The sequence below is a fragment of the Myodes glareolus genome, chromosome 4, assembly GCF_982192425.1.
Source record: "Myodes glareolus chromosome 4, mMyoGla1.1, whole genome shotgun sequence".
Lineage (NCBI taxonomy): Eukaryota > Metazoa > Chordata > Mammalia > Rodentia > Cricetidae > Myodes > Myodes glareolus.
In genome coordinates, this window is record NC_142029.1 from 7,862,981 (window position 1) to 7,886,477 (window position 23,497).

The 23,497-nt window shown below is 42.3% G+C and overlaps 1 protein-coding gene across 18 annotated transcripts in view; it reads left to right on the forward strand.

The window, feature by feature from the left end:
• Rbms3 (RNA binding motif single stranded interacting protein 3) overlaps nt 1-16,860 on the forward strand; it is a 796,347-nt gene extending 779,487 nt beyond the window's left edge. For 7 of the 18 annotated variants that reach the window (XM_048423668.3, XM_048423671.3, XM_048423673.3 and 4 more), the window contains 3 exons: nt 3,368-3,445; nt 6,903-7,030; nt 10,935-16,860. In XM_048423668.3, coding sequence (XP_048279625.1) covers nt 3,368-3,445; nt 6,903-7,030; nt 10,935-10,941 — 213 coding nt within the window. In that variant the 3' untranslated portion in view covers nt 10,942-16,860. Of the gene's footprint in view, nt 1-3,367; nt 3,446-6,902; nt 7,035-10,934 lie in introns of those variants that run through there. The other 11 variants (XM_048423669.3, XM_048423674.3, XM_087905185.1 and 8 more) reach the window with 3 other exon arrangements.
• The last annotated feature ends 6,637 nt before the right edge of the window (nt 16,861-23,497 follow it).

Here is a 23,497-nt window from a genome sequence, read left to right on the forward strand (position 1 = left end):
TCTAGAGTATAGAATACCCCAGTTTTCTCCATCCCTGCCTCTCTTAGATCCACAGATGACACTGATCCTCTTGCTAGACAATGAGAGGAATAGTAAAATATCCCCAAAGTCTGTGAGCATGCAGAACAGCAATGCTGCTCTGCCCCGAAGTAAATCAGATACACGTGGCACAAACCTGCTATGGTGTTTGAGATTCAGAGGACCAAAGGACATTCTCTAGAAATAAGGTCTAAGCAAAGGTCCTAAAGAAATAAACATTTTGAAAATACTGTCTTAATCAGCTATGAGAAGGCTTTTTAAAAGCATGAATCTTCAGCTCCTTAATATAAATTATTACATTCATTTTTATTTGCCAAAGGAGTGGATGTGTCATATAACGTGGCTCAAATGCATTGGAATTCAGGGTGTTTTTCTCTCCAAACAAATAGTGTTTCTGGAGCTGGAGTTACAGGTGGTTGTGGGCCACGCAATGTGTGAGCAGGGAATCAATCAAAGTCCCGATCCTCTGAAAGAGCAGCAAATGCCTTTAATCACCGCGCCATCTCTCCAGCACCTGTAGGGGCATTTTCTTGACTAAGCACATACCTAGCCAAAGGGTGCTAGGTGGGAAACTGTATTTGTCAAAACGTCACTCTAATATTCTGTACTTATCTGAGAAATTGAAAGAAGTTTAATATCTGAATATTTACTGTCCACTCTAGGGTGGAAAATAATGAGAAGGACTGGATGGGGAATTTGCTTTAAGGGTGGACAGACAAACCGTGGAGCGGTGTGAAATTGAGATCTTGGTGAGCGTGGAATGATGGAAGACCATGAAGCATGTTAATTTGTAATGAAATATAAGGCATTTGACATGGATACTGGTGTGTGTGTGTGTGTGTGGTGTGTACTTGTCGGTGTGTTGTAACTTGAAGGACTCAGAACACCTATTCCACCACTGTGGGTCCTGACAGGTTCAGGCTGTCAGGCTTGGCGGCAACTGCCTTTCCCTTCCTACTGAACCACTTCACGAGTCTTCCACATTTTTATCTCCTCGGATTATTTTATTCTGTGTGTATAAATATTTTGCCTACATGTATGTGTTGTGCAGTGGGCCTGTCGGGCATCTGTGGAGGTCAGAAGAGGTCATATTCCCTGGAATTACCGATAGGGATGGTGGGAACTGAACCTGGGTTCTCTGCAAGAGTAGCAAGTGCTCTTATCTTCTGAGTCAGCTCTCCAGCTGTGGCTACCTGAATTACTGAAATACTGAACCGTGACCCTCATGGAACCTGGGACTCACTGCTCAGCATGACTAGCTAGCCAGCAAACTCCTGGGTTCATCCTGCCCCTCTCCCCAGCATTTCCCAGTTGTGCACCCCTGCATTGTGTTTGTATGTGGGTGCTAGGGCACTGAATTCGGGCCTTTATGTTTACTCGGGAAACACTTACTGACTGAGCTACCTCCCAGTGTCTCAACTTAGATGCTTTTGTTCAGCCATTGAACAATCCCTTCCTAGGTCCTGGGCGTGAGGAAGAGTCAGAAACAAATAAAACATGGCTCCTGTCTCCAAAGAGATGGCATTCTGACCATTGTGTGAGAGGAGTGACAGTCGCCTGAAGAGCCCCAGGGTCTCTGGTGATGCAAAGTGCAAGTGCAGATGGCACGTAGCCTTTCAAAAAGTTGCTCTGTCGAAATTACAAAATGGGTTTTTGTATGGCTGGGAGATGAGCTCAGTTATTTGCCTTCTACGCGAGCACCGAAGATAATGGTGTGGCTTGTCTGGCGTAGGGTTGTTTAATTAAGACAATTCTTAGCAAGCATATACAATACAACTGTGCTTAGTTTAGAATGTGGATGAGTTTATTTCAAAGTTACTTGATTGCTCCAATCACTTGTGTAAACATTAAACAACCCCAGCTGAAGCTGAAGGGCTGGACTGCCTTCATCCAGCGTGCACCTTCGCACTGGTGCGCACATAACAGGCAGTCTGGGCTTCACTATCTATCTGTGGCCTTACTATTTGACCACAGCCATTTGAGAAGCATCCAGGACCAGAGTCTTTGGGTGTTTTATAAAATCCAGTCTTAGAACCTTTGAGAGAGAAGAAACCTTTTTTCAGTGGCCTGACTACCCATGCAGTTTTGTGATGTGGATCAAGGTTTAGAAGTTAGCAAACACACAGTACCATCCTTTAGTTCACGGAGAGTACAGTTACAGAGAGACTACACATTACAAATGGGAATGCAGGTTATACTTAATCCAAATATTGTGGGGCGCGCGCGTGTGTGTGTGTGTGTGTGTGTGTGTGTGTAGGGGTGCATGTGTGTAAATGTGTATGTGTAGGGGTATGTGTGTGTTGGGATCTCTGTGTATGTGTCTGTGGGTCCATGTCCTTTTTTCTGAAATTCTCCCCTTTCACTGCAGAAAATGCATATGTTATCCACAATAATTTCCAAATAGTAGATATCATAATTTACCCCCAAAGAATTGTTTTCTATCATTTCTAATTATGTGTATGTGTGTGAGGGCTGAGAGTGTGTGTGTGTGCACATGGGTACAAGTATCTGTGAAGGCCAGAAGAGGGCGTCGGTTCTGCTGGAGCTAGAGTTACAGGTGGGTGATAAAAACTGAACTCGGGTTGTCTGTAGAGGAAAATACAGTCTTAAAAGCCAAGGAACCTCTGCAGCCCTCTGGACAGTTGTTTTTTTATAAGGTATTAGGAAGAAAATACTCCCAGTGCCTTGAGGATGGGTTGTGAAAGGGGGACTTCAGCATTATCTGGAACAGTCCCCCCACCTTTGCTGTGCTTTGGGGTGGAACTCACAGCCTTGTATGTTTTAGACAATCACTCTACCACTGGGAGATGTCCCCGGTCATGTATTTTATATGAATAGAGGTGATGGGAAAACAACATTTGCCCACTGATGTATTGCTGTGTAAATATTTCTTACATCGTTCCTCGACATTTTAGTTAGAAATCATTGCTTCCAAATGACGATGATGATTCATTCATTCAACAAATGCCTGCCAGGAGCCTACTGTGTGATGGGTTCTACCCATGAAATGGAGAAAAAAGCAGATAACATCCTCACACTTACGGAATTTGCACTCAGATGTGAAAATGGAGGCAATCCAGCTCTTCCTTAGAGTGCCTAGAATGCATCTTGGGGAGTGGACTGAAATGGCCCGTGCTGATATGGAATAGATGAGCTCTTGCTGACATAGGATCAGTAAGCAGGAGTTCCTGTTAATAAGGCCTGTCATTGTTGGTGAACATGAAGTTTAAGCAGGCATGCACGCTCCTTTTGTCATCTCATGCAGCGTCCGACCTTTTCCCCGGTTGCAACCCCAAGTTCATGTGCATTTTTCTTTGATTCTCTCTAGTATATGACTGCTGCTCCTATGCAAGGGACCTACATGCCCCAGTACACGCCTGTGCCTCCGACAGCTGTTTCTATTGAAGTAAGTCTATCCTGTAGCCCGATGAGGCTAGGAAAGCGAAATCTCAGCCATGCGGGTCCCTATAAGCCGAGGAATCCTCAGATAAAAGCTTTATGCTGTTGTGAAGCACTTTCCAGCAATCTGAGCATACACACGTCTGTATGTCAGCTCAATCAAACCTACATCTTTCTTTGCACCTGCAGTTAACCAGTCTTACACAGAGGTATGAAGGAGGGCTGGTTTGCATACCCAGACAGCAGTCTAAAGGAGAAACCCTTTACCACAAACACGCATGAGCAGAGAGGAAGAACAGTTTACAACTTGCTCCTGTGAGGGGCCCCTGGACCAGCACCCTGGGATCTGTGTCTTAGTTCTTTCTTGTTTCTCTGATTTAAAAAAAAAATGGCACAGCAAAAGCAACTGAAGAGAGAACAGACCCATCCCAGCTCCCAGTCCATCGTAAGGTGAGGAAGTAAGAGTCAGATGAAGCAGCTGCTCACAGCACAGCCACAGCAGGAATCAGAGAGCAATGAACCCATCTGGCTGCTCGGCTCCCCTTCCTCCATGTATATGGTCCAGGCTCTCAGCCAAAGCATGGTGCCACCTACAGTTGGCATTCCCAACTCATTGATGCGATCAAGATGGCCCTCACACGGGTGTATCCTGGGCTGGTCTCCCAAGCCTTCTGCCAAGCTGAGGACTAAATTTAATCATCCCTTTATAACCTGGGAGTCTGTTAGGAAGGGAAGGTATCAGATACTACCATTCGCTCTGTTTCCTGAATTTACTTAGGTGTTAATTTTAAGATGTTGCCTTGAGAACCCAGATGTTCATGAAAATGAGACAGCATCTTGATTCTCAAACTCTTCTGCTCATTATAATTATTAGGGGATTGATACTTTAAAATATGAATTCCCGAATTTGATCACAAGAGATTCTTACTTATTTTTCAGGAATATATACTAGGTTAAGCATATTTATACACTGCCAGATGTTGCCAGTAGGTATCAAGAATTAAAAACCAGCTTTTAATCTCAGCCTTTAATCTCAGCATTCAGGAGGCAGGGGCAGTAAGATCTCTGAGTTCAAGGCCAGTCTTATCCACAGAGCTAGTTCCAGGATAGCCAGAGCTACAGAGAAATGAAACTCAGTCTCAAAAAAAAAAAAAAAAGATTTAAGAACCACTGCTACAGTTGAGAGTGTTGAGAGTGTAGTTCAGTCACACAGCACTTACCTAGTATATCTAAGATGATGGGTTCTATCCCTGGCTCCCTAGGAAAGAAATTAACCAAAGCCCTCTGTTCTAACGAAGGAACTCAGTATACTCTAGCTTCCTATAGACAGGAGAGATGTCAGAGTCGCTGTGGGTATCATGAATGACACTGTCATCTTGTTCCTCATGGAAGGACAGCTCCGTCTCTCTTTTCTCTGGGACAAAGCCATCCTCCTCCGCTCTCATTTTACCAGATGGAGCTGACAAGCTACAGAGAAGAGGGGGAGGCGCAGAGGTGCAGAGATGGTGCTAGGTGCTTAGACTGTATCCATCTCTGGCTGCAGCCACAGTCCCTTTTCTCCGGATGCCCAACTGCTTTGCTGTCATCTGTGGGCTTTGCTTCTCATCAGCCAGAAACTGAAACACTAATCAGTATGCTTCCTTGAGTTCATCTTTCCTTCTCCATAACACAATCCGTAACTAGAGGGTTTATGTTTTTCCGCATGAAAATCCACAAGTTGTGAGATCAGTAGAGGTTTTTGGTAACTAAGTTAGAGCTCTGAAAATATTTCCAGATTTATTTCTGGTGTGTAACCAATGTATGCTTGAATCCAGGTAAAGAAAACCCCAGAGATTGGGAAGGTATTATTGGACAGAAATCGAGGCCATCACATCCTTATTGTTTTTAATTTCCTAGATGGGTAGGTCCAAAATAATAGTATATTAAATGGGTTTTAATTGGAGTTCAAGAATGTGGGTTAGATTACACGGGTTTTGTCTTATTTAGTGACTGAAGAGCAGCTATGTCTCGAGAAAATTAACAGTCAATACATTATACGAACTGTGAGCATGAACCTCTATTGTTCATTTGCATTTCGGTATGTGTACACCCAAAGATTATGCTAATGAACAGGCCGATGCCTTTAATTGGTGTGGAATAGCAGACACATTTAACAAAGTAGCTTATTAGAAGGACATTCTTTTGGAGTTAGATCTGGAGCTGGAGAGGAAGAGCAAAGACTCTAACTACCCTCTACTTTTTCCACCTCCAATCCACGCCTATGAAGAAAAGAATTTAGTCCATGTTCGTGCAAAAAGACCAGATGGACATTTGTTGGCATCCATCAATCAGTCATTTGACCAATCACAAACCAGTCTTGTTCGGGGGTTCTAAAAAGTACAAACCTGGCAGGTATGTCATGGGGTGCCACAAAACAAGAGTGCTTGGCATATAATCCACAGCAGGTATCCAAGATTAGGCTTGCTTTGAGCTACTGCTGCTACTGTTTTCTTTACGCCCTTCTCTTTCTTGCCTTCTCCTCATCCCTTCTTCCTCTCCTTTTGCTGAAGCCTCTGACTGAATGCCTGTTATGTCTTAGACAGCAAAGCAAAACCAATGATTTTAAAGAAGAAAAAAACACTCCACAAGGGACCGGGTGAGGTGGCCCATGCCTTTGATCCCAACACTCCAGACACAGGCAGAGGCAGAGGCAGGTGGATCTCTGTGAGTTCCAAGTCAGCCTGGTCTAGATAGTAAGTTCCAGGCCAGCCAGGTGTACACAGGGAGACACTGTCTGAAAGGAAACACAAACAACAACAACAACAACAAAAATCTTATGCAAGAAACTAGAGAGATGGTTCCTTCTCTTTCAGAGTACAGTAAGTTGATTCTCAATCCCCTAGTCAAGAGGCTCAGAGGCTCACAGACATCTTCAACTCAAGTTCCAAAGGATTTAACACTTTCTTCTGGCCTGTTTAGTCTCTCTCTCTCTCTCTCTCTCTCTCTCTCTCTCTCTCTCTCTCTCTCTCTCTCTCTCTCTCTCACACACACACACACACACACACACACACACACTGGTGTTTATGCACATAGTCATATGAACATCTACACATAAATAAAAACACAATAAATCTTTAAAAAGATGCTTAGATTTTTGTAAGAGACCTCTGACTTTGATTATAGATGGCTTTTACTGAGGCCAGAGTCCTCTATACAACCACAGTTGAAATGATTTTTCTGACCATAAGAGCCTTCTAAGGACTTCTGATGTCAACGGCAGAGCTTCTTGGTGTTGCATCATCAATAGCATAGAGTGGACAGTGTTGCAAGCCTACCCTGGTAGTTTCTTTTGCTCCGATGCTGTGGTTTCTTGTGGCTGAGAGTTCTCTCTTTTTCACGTCTAATAGAAGGGTTTCTGTGCTGCGTCTAGAGAGAGCCCTTTGCTAAAACAAATAAGGCCTGTGTGTACTGATTTGCCTCTTCAGGGTGTTGTTGCTGATACCTCTCCCCAGACGGTGGCCCCTTCATCCCAGGACAGCAGTGGTCAGCAGCAACAGTTAGCAGTGGACACCCCCAATGACCACGCGCCTGCATACTCTTTCCAACAATCCAAGTAAGTCTTTGCTGTGCTGAACCCCTTCCTCTAGAACAAAGGTCTGCTTTTGGTTTCACAGAAACCACCGTTAGCTTAGTGGTAGGCAGTTCTTGAACTCATGATCAGGAAGTTTTCAGGATCAAAGTGGGCTGCTTCCAACTGGCTTCAAGTGGTGCATTTTTCAGTCTTGGCTGTACTTGGTCCTGTATGTGAGTACCTGGTCATCCATGGCCCTTCTAAGGCTTTTGGGAGATGGAAGGATTGACCATGTGATTTTCATTTGATAACAAATTGATTTCCACAAGTCAGGATTCTCAGGACAGCAGTAAAGCAAACCCCACAAACTTAGTTTTGTTTCTATGCATTGGCTGCTATTGTATTGGTTAATATAAGTCACATGACCCAAAAGAGTTGATGAGGGTACTCACTTCGAGTGGGTCATTGTAGTAGTCATTTAAAAAAAAAGAACTGTTACATATGCTTGGAAAAATTCTAGTATTACCATCTGACACTACATAGTGACCTGACATTCTGTTCTTAATCTCTTAAACAATTACAGACTGACCTTGAACACCCAGGTCGTGGAAAAGGAGAATATTGTTACATACATGATACAGAGATTAGGCCCTGCTCAGGAATTAAATGGCAAAGGAGAATAATTAAGTACTCATGAAATTTTTTTATCATCCATAAAGCAAATTGCATTTGGTTTTGTATGGAGCAAATATGTAGATTAAATCCTGAGCGCTCTGCTTTGAACCTGGAGGCATTACCAGAGGGAAGGTGTGTATGAAGAAGGCTTTGTGTGCGAAGTGTTCCTCTTTCTGGATCATGACTGAACCTCTGATGGCGGAGATGATTCAGATGAACTTGTCTGTAGAGTTTTGCTCTCTGTCACTCTTTGGCATGTTGAAGAAGTCGTTCTGTCAGTCCTAAAACCATAAAAAAGTGGAGCATACCAACTAAGCCTGTAGTCAACAGGTGAACATGTAAAGACAATGTGGTCCGCATAATAGAAGTTTTTTCAGCCATGAATAATGTCATTTTGAGAGGAATGGATTGCATTGGAGATCATATAAAGTGAAATAAGCCAGGTTAAGACAGACCATTACTCCATCTTTGTTCTCACATGCAGAGTCTGGATTTAAATATGTACATCTATACACATCTGTGGATACATGCATGAACACTTGCAAGATAAAATATAGAGAATTGATGTTATTTTTGTTCCAGTGTAGAGGGAAAATATCTCTAAAATAATCCTGCCAGTCCTTGCTCTCTTCTCTGTCTACACTACCATAGATCTCACGAACTAGAAAGCTCTTCCTTCCCAGAATCACTGTGCTAATCAACAAGCCACCACTTTCCCAAGAAGCCCTTTGCTCAGGGTCATTGTGCTAGAGGAAATATGGTGATCTTTAAGTCCTTGCTAATGGCTGGCATTTCTCATCAGATTCCAGCTGACCACCTCTGCAAGGTTCAGATCAAGGCCACTGAGTGCTCCTGAAAAGCAGCTTGATATGTCACACATACCTTTAACATCAAACTGTCTACACCTAAGACATCGTAAACCATGCCATTACAGGCAAAGGTCACAGGGGCCGTTGAGAAACATGATGATGGACTCATGAATAAAAGGTCTGCCAAAACTGTTTTCATAGCCCACATTTTCCTGTTCAGACTGAAACAAAGAACTGGGGAGTGGCGAGGCAGCTCAGCAGTGAAGAGCACTCTCTGCTCTGCTAGGGACCAGTATTTGGTTCCGAGCGTTCACAGGGTGTCTCACAACTGCCTGTAGCTCCAGCTCCCAGCAATCCAAGGTCCTCGTTGAATTCTGTGGGCCCCACAGAGACATATACATGCACACACAGAGACACACACATATCTACATAGAACTTCACGTGATACTGATTCCCTCACCCCATTGTTAATGCAGAGAGACTTTATGCTCTTATCAGAGAAAAAGATAATAAGTGTAGTTTATTCTGAAAATTCTATGAGAATTCCAATCTCCACTGAATTATCACTTATTTCTTATGCTATATATACAATCTTAAAAATAACTAGAATCTGGGTGCTTGAGAGGTGGCTCAGATGGTAAGGGCACTTACTCACAAAGCATGAGTTCCTGAGTTCCAATCCCCAGCACCCACATAAGAAGCTGCGTATAGACACAGTGCCTGTAACTGCAGCATTGACCAGGCAGAGACAGACAGATCTAAGACCTCATTAGCCAGCAAGCTTAGCAGAAGGTGAGCTCCAGGTTCAGTGTCTCAAGGCAATAGAGGAAGACATTTGGCTTCCGTCTTTGGCTTCCACATATGCACAACCGTATGTACAAACCGTATGTACACCCATACACCTGTGTGTGTGTACCACACGCACGCACACACACGCACACACTGTAAACACAAAATTGAAGGATTTTTTTACATTTTTAATGAAGCTATAATCACATCATTTTCCTTTCCCCCTTCCATCCTTTCTCATCCTCCCGTATCTCAAACTGATAGACTCTTCTTGGATTATTATTGGCTATCCAGTACAAAGTGGTCAGCTCTGAATGTATACATACACAAACAATAAAAGTGGACTCAGCATGGGTTTATATGTTTGTTCATGTGCATATGTATAAAACAATAATTATGAAATGACAATAATTCTTTTAATTAACCAGATTCCATAAAGCATGTATGCAAGTCAAGTTACATTCTCAGATGCAGAGGCAGAAGCCTTTGCTTCCGATTCTACTTTAGCACCTTTCCAGATGCAGGGCAAGTCTTCAGGACCCCAGATCGCCTATTTAAAGTCATCATGTGATCACCATTCTCCAGAGAGTGAAAATTAGGTCGCTGATGAAAGAAATCTGCAACCATTCACCAGAATTAGAGTAGGAAAGCCCCCTCATAGATCCAGTCAAAGGTCATTGGGATCAGTGCTTTCAATTGAGAGAAATACTGAACCATACAATCCATCTGTCTGCTCTCCTGTAAGGTTCCTGTTGACAGATGACATCATGGTGGCAGTTTGTGGATAGGCAGCTTTTAATAAACACTCAAATCTCACATGAGGACATGCAAGGTAAACATCAGAGAGTAACAGGGTTCTTCTCTCATAACGAAACTGTCAGTCAGCTCACAGGTCAGGCCTGGTGGTGAGTGTCTGCAATCTAAGGGCTGGGAGCTTGATGTTGCCATTGGCTACATGAGGCCAGCATGGGCTGTATGAAGTCAGTATCCAGAGCTGGAGAGATAGTTCAACAGTTAGGGACCCCTGCTGCTTTTGTTGAGGTTCCCAACATCTACATGGCTGCTCACAACCAATTTTAACTCCACTTTCAGAAAATCTGTTGCCTTTTTCTGGCCTCTGCAGGTGCTGCATACATGTGGTACATGTTCATACATACAAGCAAAAAGTTACACACACATAAACAAAATAAGTGTATCTTCAAAAGCATCTAAGTCAAAACTCAGAATACCATGGCAACTACATTGATGCCTTCTAAACAGGACCACAGTGATTTACTATGAGGTTCTCCCTCTCAAGGGTCCTATCATCCCTTCAGCCCTCACTGGAGACAGAGCTACCAACCATGAAGTCTTAATAGACATTCAAAGCAAACCATAGCACAAGTGATGACTCACTGGGTACACTGCTGGTATATTTTGTGTTATTTATTACTTGACAATCAGAAGATGTTCTTAGTTCATCAACCTTGATTTTTGATGAGTGAACTCTTGCTTGAGTGTGTATTTATATGAAAGTCACAGAATTTGACAGCTTTATAGCTAATACACCCATTCCATTCCTTCGTTGAGAATGACATAGTAGAAAAGCCTGGACTCTTCTAGGGAGATGTCCTGGGAAACCACAGAAGATAGACCTGAATGTAATGGCCGCTCCTATCCGTTTGTCTTTGCAGACCATAGACAGAAGTGAGGCTGTCCGTCTGAACCTTTACCTTCGATGAAGAAACTTCACCGAGCAAGAAGTTAGTTGTCCCCAGTTTGCACAGGCGCCGAGAGAAAGCTTTCTTCATTTATTTTTATTTTTTTTAATTTTATACTTTACTCAAAGAAAACAAAGTTTTTATGTGCTGTGCAAATGGTTCCTTTGTGTGGTCTGACAGTTATTCTTGTCATCCTTTTTTTTTTTTTTAAGGGAAAACAAATCCCAGAAAGGGGGGAGGGGAGATAAACATCAGAGTTGATGTTTTCTGTGGAAGTACATTTGAATTCAGAATTTAGCTGAAGGTGTAAGTAGATTTCTTTCTTCCTTTTTGTAGTAGAAAACCCAATGTCAAGAGGTGGGCAACCAGAACTATAAGAAAATCATTCTCCTCAGTAATTAAGCTATTTCCCTTTCTTTTTCCTTTCTTGATTGAACCTACTGGGTTGTTGTTTTTATATATATATATATTTTATGTTTTCTTAGAAATATTTGGTAAGGTTTATCTTGAATCTTAATTGCCTTAATTTTAAGGACGTGAAAGGCTCGCGAGGCATGCTGTCAACGTCTTATTAAAAAAAATCAAGAAAGAATTGAAGTATTGTGCCAGCTTTCACTGGCAAAGAAGATGGAGACAGAGATTTTAGGGTGGGAAAAAACTGTACAGTTTAAAAGAAAATGTTTTTTCTTCATTTGAAGAAAACTTGTTGTTAAAAGAAACTACGGCAACTGCAAGAATTGGAAAATGCTGGAACTTCTTATGAACTTGGACACAATCATTCTAAAAGGCTCACAGACATTTTATGGTAAAGATTTTCACCTTGGTTTAAAAACAACTGCATTAGAAATAATGCGTGTTTGGGGGGCAGAATGCAGATTTTTTTAATTTACGGAGTGTGGTTGCTAGCGAACGCGTTAGTGCTTTTATCTGCGGTTTTTCTATGAGCTTTGTCAGGTTTTAGTCCGCTTTGCTTGTCCCATTGCAAAACCTAGCGTAAGAGCACTGAAAACAAAACTTAAGTAGATAGAAGCTTATGGTCAAAAAGTGCAAAAAAATAAAAATAAAAACACACACACACAAAAAATAAAACAAAAACAAAAAAAGCAATAGATAGAGAAATTGTTGACAATTTCTGTAGTCTTTCTTAGTTGTGGTCAATTGCAGCCTATGGATGGCCTATTTTATACCAAAGATGAAGTGAGAGTCTGTTACAGTCGTGATGGTAGACACTGCTTTTTTTCCTTAAAGTTTTGTTTGACCTACATGGCCGGACCAGTTCTAACTTCATTTCAACTACCTTTCACTAGTGTTTTACATACTGCAAAAAGAATTGTTTTTCTAGAAATGTATATTTGTTGATAGTCGAAGTTTGTACCTACTGTGCTCAGCAGTTCAAGCATGAAGAATTTGGGAACTGATGGATTCGTGGAAGCAGGTACCTTTCAGTCCTGTGAGCTTTCCTAGCTCCTGGTTAGCGCTCTCCAGCAGTAGGTGGATGCCACTGATACACCAGGTCCTTCGCTCAAGAGGTTGCAACGTCTTCATATGAACTGCAGATTAAGGATGCTTCCTGAACACGCTCTGAAAGACAGACATCTGAAAGGTCACTTGTCAGAAAGACTCAGTGATGTTCTGTGCAGTGGGGCCTGGTCCCCTGAGAAGGACTCACGCATTGGTAACTATCGTCTTCCTTCCAAACGCCAACATGAATGGATATTGTCTGCTCACTTCATTTTGTTGCTGGCCCGTCTGGAACAGACACCTTGATTCTCTACTTGGGAAGGGGACGTTTTCCTTTCACCTCTTCCCATTGTGTTCGCATATCATGATATTAACAAGAGAGGCAACACAGACCTAAAATTTCGGTTTAATTCTCTGAGAAAAGTGGGGCCGCTACGCTAGATCGAAGATTCCTTTTAGTGCAGTTGAGGCAAGCTCTTCACATGCTAGTTGACAATCAATAAATGGTATGCTTTTTACCAACGAGAACTGAAAGAATTAGGGTTGATCCAGCACTAAAACCAAAGGAGACATTTGCACTTGGAATAATGCAAAACTTGGCTTAAAATGACCTAAATTGACTTAGCGAGAAATCCTAATAGTTCTGACTCATCGTACCTGAGATCCACTTACAGAGTTTTGCTTGAAGCTAGAGATAGTGGCATGGATCTCTGTTCACGGAACCATTCCGAAGAATTACTTTTCAATGAAACCTTTGAATCAAATAGGCAGAGCTCCTTCTTCAGGGTTCGTCTGTCAGAGTGCATAGGAAAGACACTGACAAAAGCACCAGAGAGGAAAAGAGAGTAGACTTTCAAAAACAAAACAAGTTTTAAGGCAAATCACAGTCCCACAACTAAGGAGTTTGGTCCAACCCCAAGGTTCACTGTCTTACTAGAACCCAGTTCTCTTTGCCACCCTGGGAATGGAGTGCTCAAGTCCAGGGAGTGACTTCATATGTTGACCACCAAACCAATCACAGAACCGTATCCAAGGATATGGCTCCACACTGCAGTGAAATTCTGTGCTTCATCTTCATCCAAATCGTTGTCTGTGCTCTGGAGGGCACCTGAGTTCTCTGCATCCTTCAGCAGCGCCTGTTGGAAGGGTGGACTTGAATTTTGTCTTTGGGAAACAAACCTTCAAGTTCCTGGGGCTTTCAGAAAACTCACGTGAGACTCAGTTTCTCTTTCTTGTTCACCCTCTCTCAGTTCTATTTGTTTGAGTAACGATTATCCTGGGCATCGTTCATTTGAGTATGAAACCAACATACTTTCTCGTCTTTTCTGTCAAAGTACCAAATACATGTATTCCTGTGATACGGAGAGTCTCATTTGCATAACTAGGAATGAGGCTGTGCGGTAGCTACCATGTGGCTGTTGAAGGTGCCTAGGTTAACTTCACGCTCGTACGTATACATTCTGAAACATTTCTCTCAGCTCTGAAATTTGCATAGTCTCTCTTCTTTTAAGCCACCCCAGGCCAAAGGAAATCACTATGTCATTTTATGTGTTTGTGTGTGCTTTCCGTTTGGGCTGTTTCTAGAGTGCCATTTCATAAAATCTTTTAAGAAGAAAAAGATGCGCATATTCGAATTGGCTCCCTCTTTTCCTGTCCTTTTTACCTAAGATTGTTTTTGATAGTCCAGTGTAGGAGGGAAAGAAAGGACAACAGCAGATAACAGTACAATATTTTATTAAAAATAAGACCCCCGCCCCCTCCAAAAAACCCACACGCGCGATGTGGGCAGCACAGACGTCACAGGTCCAACCCAGCCAGCCGTGCGCATGGCAGTCCCCCTTTGACTTAGGAATACAGTCAGTTCTCAAATTGAAGTAAAATTTGAATTCTTCAGGTTGTCAAGATGTTTTGATATTTTTTTCCTTCCTTTACCGCATCTTGGATGACAAATTAGGAAAACAACTAAAGGCGCCATCCAAACAAGATAAACACCTTGTTATCTAAATGCTACGAGTGTGTCAGGAAAGTGGGCTTCTTTGGATAATGAGAAGATATCAGGGGAAGCAGAGGGCATGGTGGTTGCTAACTGTGTCTCCTAAACGGCCCAGGACACAGCCTGGTAATGACATTACCTGAGCTAATGGTAATATCAGTAGGTGCTGAAGATTAAAAAAAAAAGTGCTTAGTTTTTGTTCTCTCAAAAAAACCCCACCTGTTTAATGATTATAATATCTATGAAAAATCCACACATCTTTTTTATATTGACTTAAAAATTCCCCCTTATGGAAGAGTGGAATTTAATTTCAACATGATCCTTGCATCTTCTTGGCGAGTGAGATGTTTCGATGGGGCATCGCCAGAGACTATGATGCTAATAGGCTGCAAATACTTTTGACAATCCAGTCTCGTTCCCATGAATGTGCAAACACGGGCAGACAAGCTGAAAAGGACGAGTGCGCCTTAAGTGGACTTCAGGGGGAAATGCACGGTTTCAGACTAGTGAGACAACAGAATTGGAAGTCATTACTAATGGCATTTGGCATGGGAAGCAATCACATGCTAGGATATTGTATAATCATGTCACACAACCATGATCTCTTTTATTTTGAGCACAGTATGGGGAAAAGGATAAGATCTCTTTTTTCTTTGCCATTGGGACTGATATGCTAAACATTATTATTTTTTTTTTTGAGCCCGTTGGCCTTGGCAGTTTCTCTTGAACCCCAGGGATGGCAGAATTGGCAGTCTCCTTGATTCCATTTCCCCTTGTGAAGGAGTAGTGGGCTTTCATTCATGAATCAACTTGTCTTACAGTTCTGAGGAGGCAAGGCGGGTTGAGTCTAACATGAGATTAATATTTCTCACCTGTAAAAAATTGGACCCTTCAACCAAATGCTGTCTGTTCAGCTGTCCTTTGTGGTTGCCTAGAGCTCAGGAAAGTACAAAAGCTAAACAGTAAGCCCCAGGTTGCCCCATTAATTGAGAAGCCTGGGATCAATGCTTTTTACAGGTTGCTGTTGTCTTTGGTCTAATACCCCAACTGGAAACATGCTGACACAGTTGCTATCACAGAACGGGTTGGATGTCTTCTAAGCAGTAACAACATGCTATTCTGGGCAGGAACACAATGTGCTGAGGGATCCATTTCACTGGTGAAGTCTCTGAACTGAACAGGGACAAGGTGGAACTTGGGGATTCGCGGACAATCATGAGGCCACTGAGTCACCTGAGAGATTTTCTTAACACTGCTATCTTTTCTGAGTTTCAAAGAGACAAACCATCACTGTCAGTATTCAAAGAGCTGCCTGACTAATATGAGAGTGTGTTGTCCTTTCTTCTTGATGGCTGGCCCTCTTAATCTGAGCATTTCACCCCAAGGATGGACAGAAGAAACCACTGAAAACAACAGCTCATTCCAGTCTCTCTTGCTTCCCAAGTATTGATTTATCAAGGAAGTTTTAATAATTGATGAAATCAATGTCCACACATTATACACGATGAATTTCAACCATCCATAATGTCCTTCTCCTAATCACCACACATAATCAAGAGTTGGCTGCATTCTTGCAAAAATACAATTGGAAAAATTCTAACAACAAACTTGATTCCCCTACAGGAAAACTACTTTGGTTTCTTTCTTTTTACTGAAACGCAACATGAGGAAAGAAGATCCACACCATTTCCATCAGGAAAAACTAACAGTTGTTTTTTGGCTAAATGTACATTTTTATCCCCCTTTGAACACTTTTGACCACAAAATCACGTTTATTTTTGTTGTCCCTATTTGAATCCGTGTTACTGTGTTCAGATTGACAGTCACTCATTATCCAACGCATAATTTGATGGCCATTGCGTGTGTAAGCACAAAGTGTAACAGTGTCACACTTTGGACTTTAAAACCTCTGGTCCAACGTTATTAATAAAGTTGCTGTCTCTTCCTCCCCAAAGGTGTTATGCCCTCACATGTAAAAAGGATTAAGCTATTCCATCCCTGTTAGGAACAGTAAAATTATTTCAAAGAAACGTTGGGTATCCGAAATGACTTTGTTGTCCATTCTGGAAGCAAACATCCCCTTGTACTTAAGAAGATCATTGGAATCTTAATTCTTAAGCTCTGGGTGAAAGTACTTCAGTTTCAAAGAAAACTATGACCCGGCTTCTTCTTTCAAAGCCTTGTTTTGAGTCGTCTTCAACTCCATGGACCTTCTGAAACACCATTTCGAGATTTTTATTTCAGGGCATCTTTGTATGGCTGTCTCTGTCATGTTTGTAATCCTATGGCATTTCTGGTTTTATCTTTAAGTTCTTTCATGTGTATCATGGTCAAGTTAGACACCGTTTCCCCTGTTCCCTGGGCTCTCTGTAGATCAGTGGATATTAGGTTTCAATTTCTGTTTTCTTTGATGAAGCTTTCAATAAAAAATGAAAATAAAATCAAGGAAGCAGGGCTGTGGTGTTTGATTGCACTTTTCCAGAAACTTGTTATGGGAAGGTGTGGGGAGGGGGCAGCTGTGTCGGGATCTTATCCAGTTTGCTAAACTGTCATCTTTTCTGGAATCAATAGAAGAGAAGATCACTCAGGGCTGGAGAGATTGCTCAGTGGTTGGGTCCTATTCTTTGTAGAGGACCCAAGTTTGGATCCTAGCACCCATACCTGGTGGTTCACAACTACCTGTGACTCTTGATTGCAGGGGGTCCAACACAACATTCATAATACATACACACACACAGACAGATAAAGATAAAAATAGAAATCTTATATTAAAAGAAAAATTATTCTAAGCAAGAAGGTGTGGGAATGGAGGAAATGCCCATTCACGTCCATGTCTGGAAGCCTGAGAGAACTGCCATGGGGGGGGGGGGCTTTAGGGAACGCACAACCTTCCATTGAGGTCTTTCCATGGCCTCCCAACAACTCTTATATACACAGCAGCGACCCATCCGGCATCCCTAAATATGCCCAACACCCACCAACCGAGTGGTGCTTTCTACAGCAGTAATTTCTGTCCCAGCAAGATTCAGGTGATCCAAGATCTGCAGTGTGCATTCCTTTAGCTGTGGGTGATTATAGTAAGCAAGTAAGTGGATGATATTTTTCTGGTCCAGAATTGCCCAGCTCTCCTGGATCTTATACTCAAGGACTAAGAAATATTCCATCCTGTGTATTTGCTTTGTGAACCAAAAAATATTATTTGGAAGATGAGAAAAAGTATCGGATGGAGGAAGTGCACTGCAATTTGTTGAAGAGAGGAAATTGGTAATATTTAAGACAGATGGCTCAGCGGCGGTTAAGAGCACTGCCAAAGGTCTTGAGTTCAATTTCCCAGCAACTACATGGTAGCTCAAAACCATTTGTAATGAGATCTGGTGCCCTCTTGAGGAAGAGACCTGATCAGTCGTCCTCATCAACTTAGACCATGAAACCCAATATGAACAAGTTCAACAGAACCACCATATATGGTCTGCCTGTGTGTGCTTCAGCATTGCCAGGGCATAAATTTCATTTTCATTTCTTCTAACGAGAGAAAGAGAGAGAGAGAGAGAGAGAGAGAGAGAGAGAGAGAGAGAGAGAGAGAGAGAGAAAGAGAGAGAAGCATGCATATTCATGACAAAGTGTGAATGGATAGAAAGCCCCCCAGGGAACCCTATGTATGTATGATGTGCTAAATATACAGGCAAAATAGAGGTTGTGGACATTCATGATGCCTGGTTGGTTCCTCCATTGGTGAAATTTATTATCCACTCATAACAGTCCTGCAGGTCTTGGGTAAATTTCTTCTCCTACCTCTGCTACTGTCCACAAGAAGAAGCCTCCTTTGTCGATTCTCTTCTTCTGTTGCCCTCCCTGTTCAAATCTGAGTTGTGTGTCAGTCAGCATCAGTGGGCATGCAGTCGAGAGTGAAGAAGGATATAAGACCATCGTAGAACCTTCCACCCTCACGGTCCTCCCATTCTTCTTATATTTTATCTTCAATGTGTTGGTCTGTCTCATGCATTTTCCCTTGCTTCTTGTCCTGCATTTAAGCCTTGTGGTCAGAGCCTGTGAGTTCCAGACTTACAGATGGAGTCCCTCTGGAGTCAAGATAATTCCACAGATGTCAACTTCACGAGTTAGAACCCAGGTAACTAAAGAAGGATGTAGAGACAGGTAAGTGATGGCCTTACTCTAAGAACATGTTGTATGCATTCCCTTTAGGTGTTTGGACAGGAGTGACTGAAGAGAGAGCTGGAAGAAGAGATTAGCGAGCAGAGAGCCAGAGGAGCAAGAACACAGCTTCACTCGGTATCACACGCTGTCTAGGCACTATGCCTCACACTAGGGAACATAAGGAATACATTGTTCACAGGTCTGGGGTAGAGGAAGCACAGTTCTCTGTGTCTAGTGAGAGCTTGTTTCCACAGAGCATGTGTTATATGTGAGCTTGTATGCTGGAAATGACAACCAGACTTGCAGGTTTCTTTAGTAAAGACACCAGTCCCCCTCATAAGGGGATCCATTGATGAGTTTCTCATCTCCAAAGTCCCATCTCTTCACCCCATCACATCGGGACTTCAAAAATCGATATTTTTTTAAAGGTTTATCTTTTAATCACACATGTATGCATGCCAGTGTGTAGGGTTGTGCCCATGAATAGTGCCCACGGAGGCCAGAGAGGGCGTCGGGTCCCACGGAGCTGGAGTTGCAGGCAATTGTGAGCCACCTGGTGCGAGTGCTAGAAACCAAACTCCCGTCCTCTGCATTAGCAGTATTTGTGCTTAGTAACGGCTCATCTTCTCAACCCCTGGAAATCAACACTATGAAGGGACACAACCATTCAGACTTTACCGCTCACCTTCTTCTATTGCAGTTGGCTGAAAATAGTGACATTTTATTTCTTGTTTGTATAAAACGTATAAGAAAATAATGTACCACCTCCACAGTCCATACACACAAAACTTTTGCTGTAAATTGAAGGGCATTGAAACTTCAGAAATGCATTACTAGGCTTCTAGAGACAAATCCTTGAACCTCAAGATGTGAGGATGAGAGAAGTTTCAAGAATGAACAAACACACTACATGTGGTATTTTGTCACCCTGGTACATAGAATAATCATAATTTTATGAACCCAGATCTATATATTTTTTTAGTGTTTTATAATTTACATTCTCCAACACAGACTATCTGTCAGCCATGAACATTTCTGATAAGGAATATGTCCCAAGATGGTGTTTTAAAAACGACTCATTTTATTTTTACTTATGTGTAGATGTGTGTAGGTCTATGTATATATGAACATGCATGCAGATGATCATGAAGACCCATGGAGCTGGAGATGGAGGTGGTTGTTGCTGCTCAACATAGGTACTAAGAATTGGACTTGGGTCCTTTAACTGCTGAGCCGTCTTCCCATCTCCTCCGAACACCTTTTATTTTTAGGAATTGTTGGCATGGATAATATGTAACTGTTTCCTAACACTGGATGGATTATCATGCGTTTCAAACTGAATCTTGATTTTTCACTTTCTATAGTTACAAAAGAATATTTATAATAGCAACCGTTATGGATTGCTGCTGATCTTGTATTCATGCAAGGTACCATGTTGACCATGATGTAAGCATGGTATCGTTGGGTCTCTAGAAGATTGCATGACTTGAGAAAGTAATCATGGTGCAGACAGAATCCAAACGTAGCGTAAACGAGACCCCAGAATCACAGATTTCCTTCTATATAGTTCTAGAACAATGATAGGACTTGAAGGGATCACATAAGCAAAATGACTTTTTGTTTGTTTGTTTTTGTTTTGCTTTTTGAGACAGGGTTTCTCTGTAGCTTTGGAGCCTGTCCTGGAACTAGCTCTGTAGACCAGGCTGGCCTTGAACTCACAGAGATCCACCTGCCTCTGCCTCCTGAGTGCTGGGATTAAAGGCATGCACCATCACCACAGGCCATCACAAAATCACTTTTGTATTTCAGATATTTCATCATTGTACATTTATTCTTAGCAGTGTACTGCAGAGTATTCGGCAAAGCACTGAGCAAGATGTCAAAAAAGCTCAGATTTGGAATAGGTATTCTTGCTGAGGTAGAATGAGAGATGGGGAAATGGAGAAGCAGGCAGATTCTCAGAGAGACAGCTTAAAATACTGAGACAATGTGGGGCTTTCAATGGGGGCACAGGGCTAAGGAGTACCTGAGGGCAATAAATACATTAGCTCTTAATGAATGGGGTTGACTACCCTGTACTTAGAAAGACCAGCCTTTAACTGACTACAAATCTAAAGACCAGGTAATGAGATGCAGTGGATTCCTTCTTGTGCGATTGGCTGGAAGAAGAAGAACTTGGTTTATGTGCCAAGTTCTCATGTCACCCCAGGAAGTTTTTACGTTTCCTCTAGCTGCAGGGAAGATCAGGCACATTCAGAGTGGTATGGCCATAGATAGCCCACCCCAAGTCTGCAGAAACCAGGCTTTCTTCTCTGCAGTTCATCCAATCTCCCCCATGCATCAAGACGGACCATTTTTACCCTGAACTCTGATTTGGCCTTCAGCTCCCTCAACCTTTGGTTCTATGGTAGGCAAAGCCCCCATAACCCGAGGACTTAGGCAACCTCCAGATTTCCAGGGATGCTAACTACAAAACCAATGCTCTTCTCTCTAACCTTTGGTTTGGTTTCTTCATTTATCAAAGTGAATAGTTTGACTTTCTCAGAGTTGTTATGAAGGGTAAACAGACACGACATTGTCGTGTATAAATTCTCTAAAGCTGTGATGACAATTAAGGCTTTTATAGCCCAAGATGATCCCATGGAGTCAGTCCTGAGCATTAAAGGCATGGTGAATATGTGAGGAGAGAAAAGGAAGCCAAGAGGACAAATGCATTAAAGTCATGCGTCCCTTCTCCACAGTGAAGCTCAGATTCCAAAGAACACAAGCATCAAGCTTGAAATCGCCACACCCAGGTCATGAGAGTGAACCAGCAGCTAATGTAGGCATCCCCACTGAGGATGACCTCACAGTGAACAAGTATTGAGCAATTCATTTTTGAAGAGCTAAGGGCTCATCTACTTAAGCAAAATGCCAACTTTTACTAACAATAGACCCAAAAGACTGCCCTGTGTTATTTTCTTTAAGCTGATAAAACTAAAATAATAATAGTAATAGCAATAATAATAATATAATACATGGAACACTGTATTGTGAAGTATACTGAGTTGCTATTTTACCCACCTTCATTGTAAGAGAGACACAAGCGGATGGATTCTGATCTTGAACAGTAGTTTGCGATTTCAGAGAGGTTATGAGTTAGCAAACTAAAATGTACAACAGTGTGTGGCGTGCCACCCTCAAGCTGAGGAGGCAGTTCAGGGCATGTTGGTCTGTGCTTAGGGTTTTCCTCTTCCATCTGGGCACGCCCACATCCGCCATCTGCTCAGAACATCTCTGGATGTAGCCACAAAAGAGCTATCTAGAAAGCTAGATGAATCTTCTGGGGCATTTCACCTCATTTGCGTTTTCCTTCTGTTGAATGTGTTACCCCCTTAGAAGTAAAACAACTGAGCAATGTGAAACTAGAGAGAAACACCAAAGACAATTTCTGGGGAAAATGGGGTGGTTATTTTTCACTTGTGATTCCTCTAGTGATTTAATTCTGTAACCGTCCTGATATATGGAGACGCCAAGCTGCCACATGTGAACATTCTAACAAAAGACCTCCGGAGCGGAGGGGGGGAGACTCTCACTCAAGTCTCTGGATAACACGACCCCCCAGGAATTCACGAGACACTGTCCTTGCTGCAATCACACAAGGTTTATTGACAGGACAGGAACCAGTGCACTGGGGCCGAAACTCATTTCCCATGCAGAGGTAGAGAGTTCGACCCCGAGTAGCTGGGAGAAGGTGTATTTAAGGGAAGAAATAAAATTCCGAAAATACCAGTGATCATTGAAAAATTCTGAAAATACCAGTGATAATCACAAGGGGGTAACTCCCTGTTTCTCAAGATTGTTCTCAAGATTATAATCTAACTTTATCTTCAGCTAGTTCCTGAAACAGAGTTACTGAACCAGCTAATCTGGATTTTTGATTCTTCTCTTCCTCCTTAGATTTTTGGCTCTATTTTTTTCTGCTAGAGGGGTCTGGATTTACCCGGGTCTTTCAATTCATGATCCTTAAATGTCTCAGGATTCAAGTGATCTTATTGGTGTTTCAGAGAACCTTCTTAGACAATAGTTTTAAAGCCAGTGGAATACATGGGGTCAAAGTAAAAAAATGACGAAACCTATCTAGAAGTTTAAAGTTTTGAAGGAATAATACGTGTCTCTCTTGAGGGTTGGTGTTGATATACGGTTTACTTTCTTGATGCACTGACCCAGGGACCTGGCAAAGGATTGTAGGCCAGGAAGGGCAAATTTTGGCTCACAGTGTAAGGATGCGATTCATCATGGAAGGGAAGGCATGGCAGTACGAGCTTGGGGCAGCTGTCTCACTACATCCATAGGAAGCAGAGGGATGAATGCTGGTACTCAGCTCTCCTTTTTCTTTTTATTCTGTGTGGGATGTTTCTGTCACATTGAGAGTGGTTCTTCCTCCCTCAGCTATCCTAATCTAAAACCCACCTGACAAACATGTCTCGTGGTTTGTCTCTATGGCAACTTAACATCTTGCCAAGTTACAAGAATAACCATCTTTGTAACCCAGGCTGACAATGAATTCACAATCCTCCTGCCTCAGTCTCCTGAGTTCTGGGATTAGAGGCCTAGGCCACTGTCTGGGACCAGCCTCGATTAAAAATACCTCTTGCCAGGGTAGGGACATGGGGATCAGAAAAATAGTAGAGTACAAAGAGGTGAGTAAAATAATAAAACAGAAAACACAGGAGGGAGTTCCAGTGAACACTGAAATTACCTGTGGTTACAAACACTTTTATACCCAATACAAAAGGGGGAAGAAGGCAACAAAAGACTTCTTTAACATGATACAAAGAACAACTGAACAGTTAATTGTTTCAACGCATTTAGCATTCTGCTGTTTAGGCAGTGAACCCACACTAGATCAAGTATCCTGAAGGCAGCCACTGCCCAGGTTAAGCCT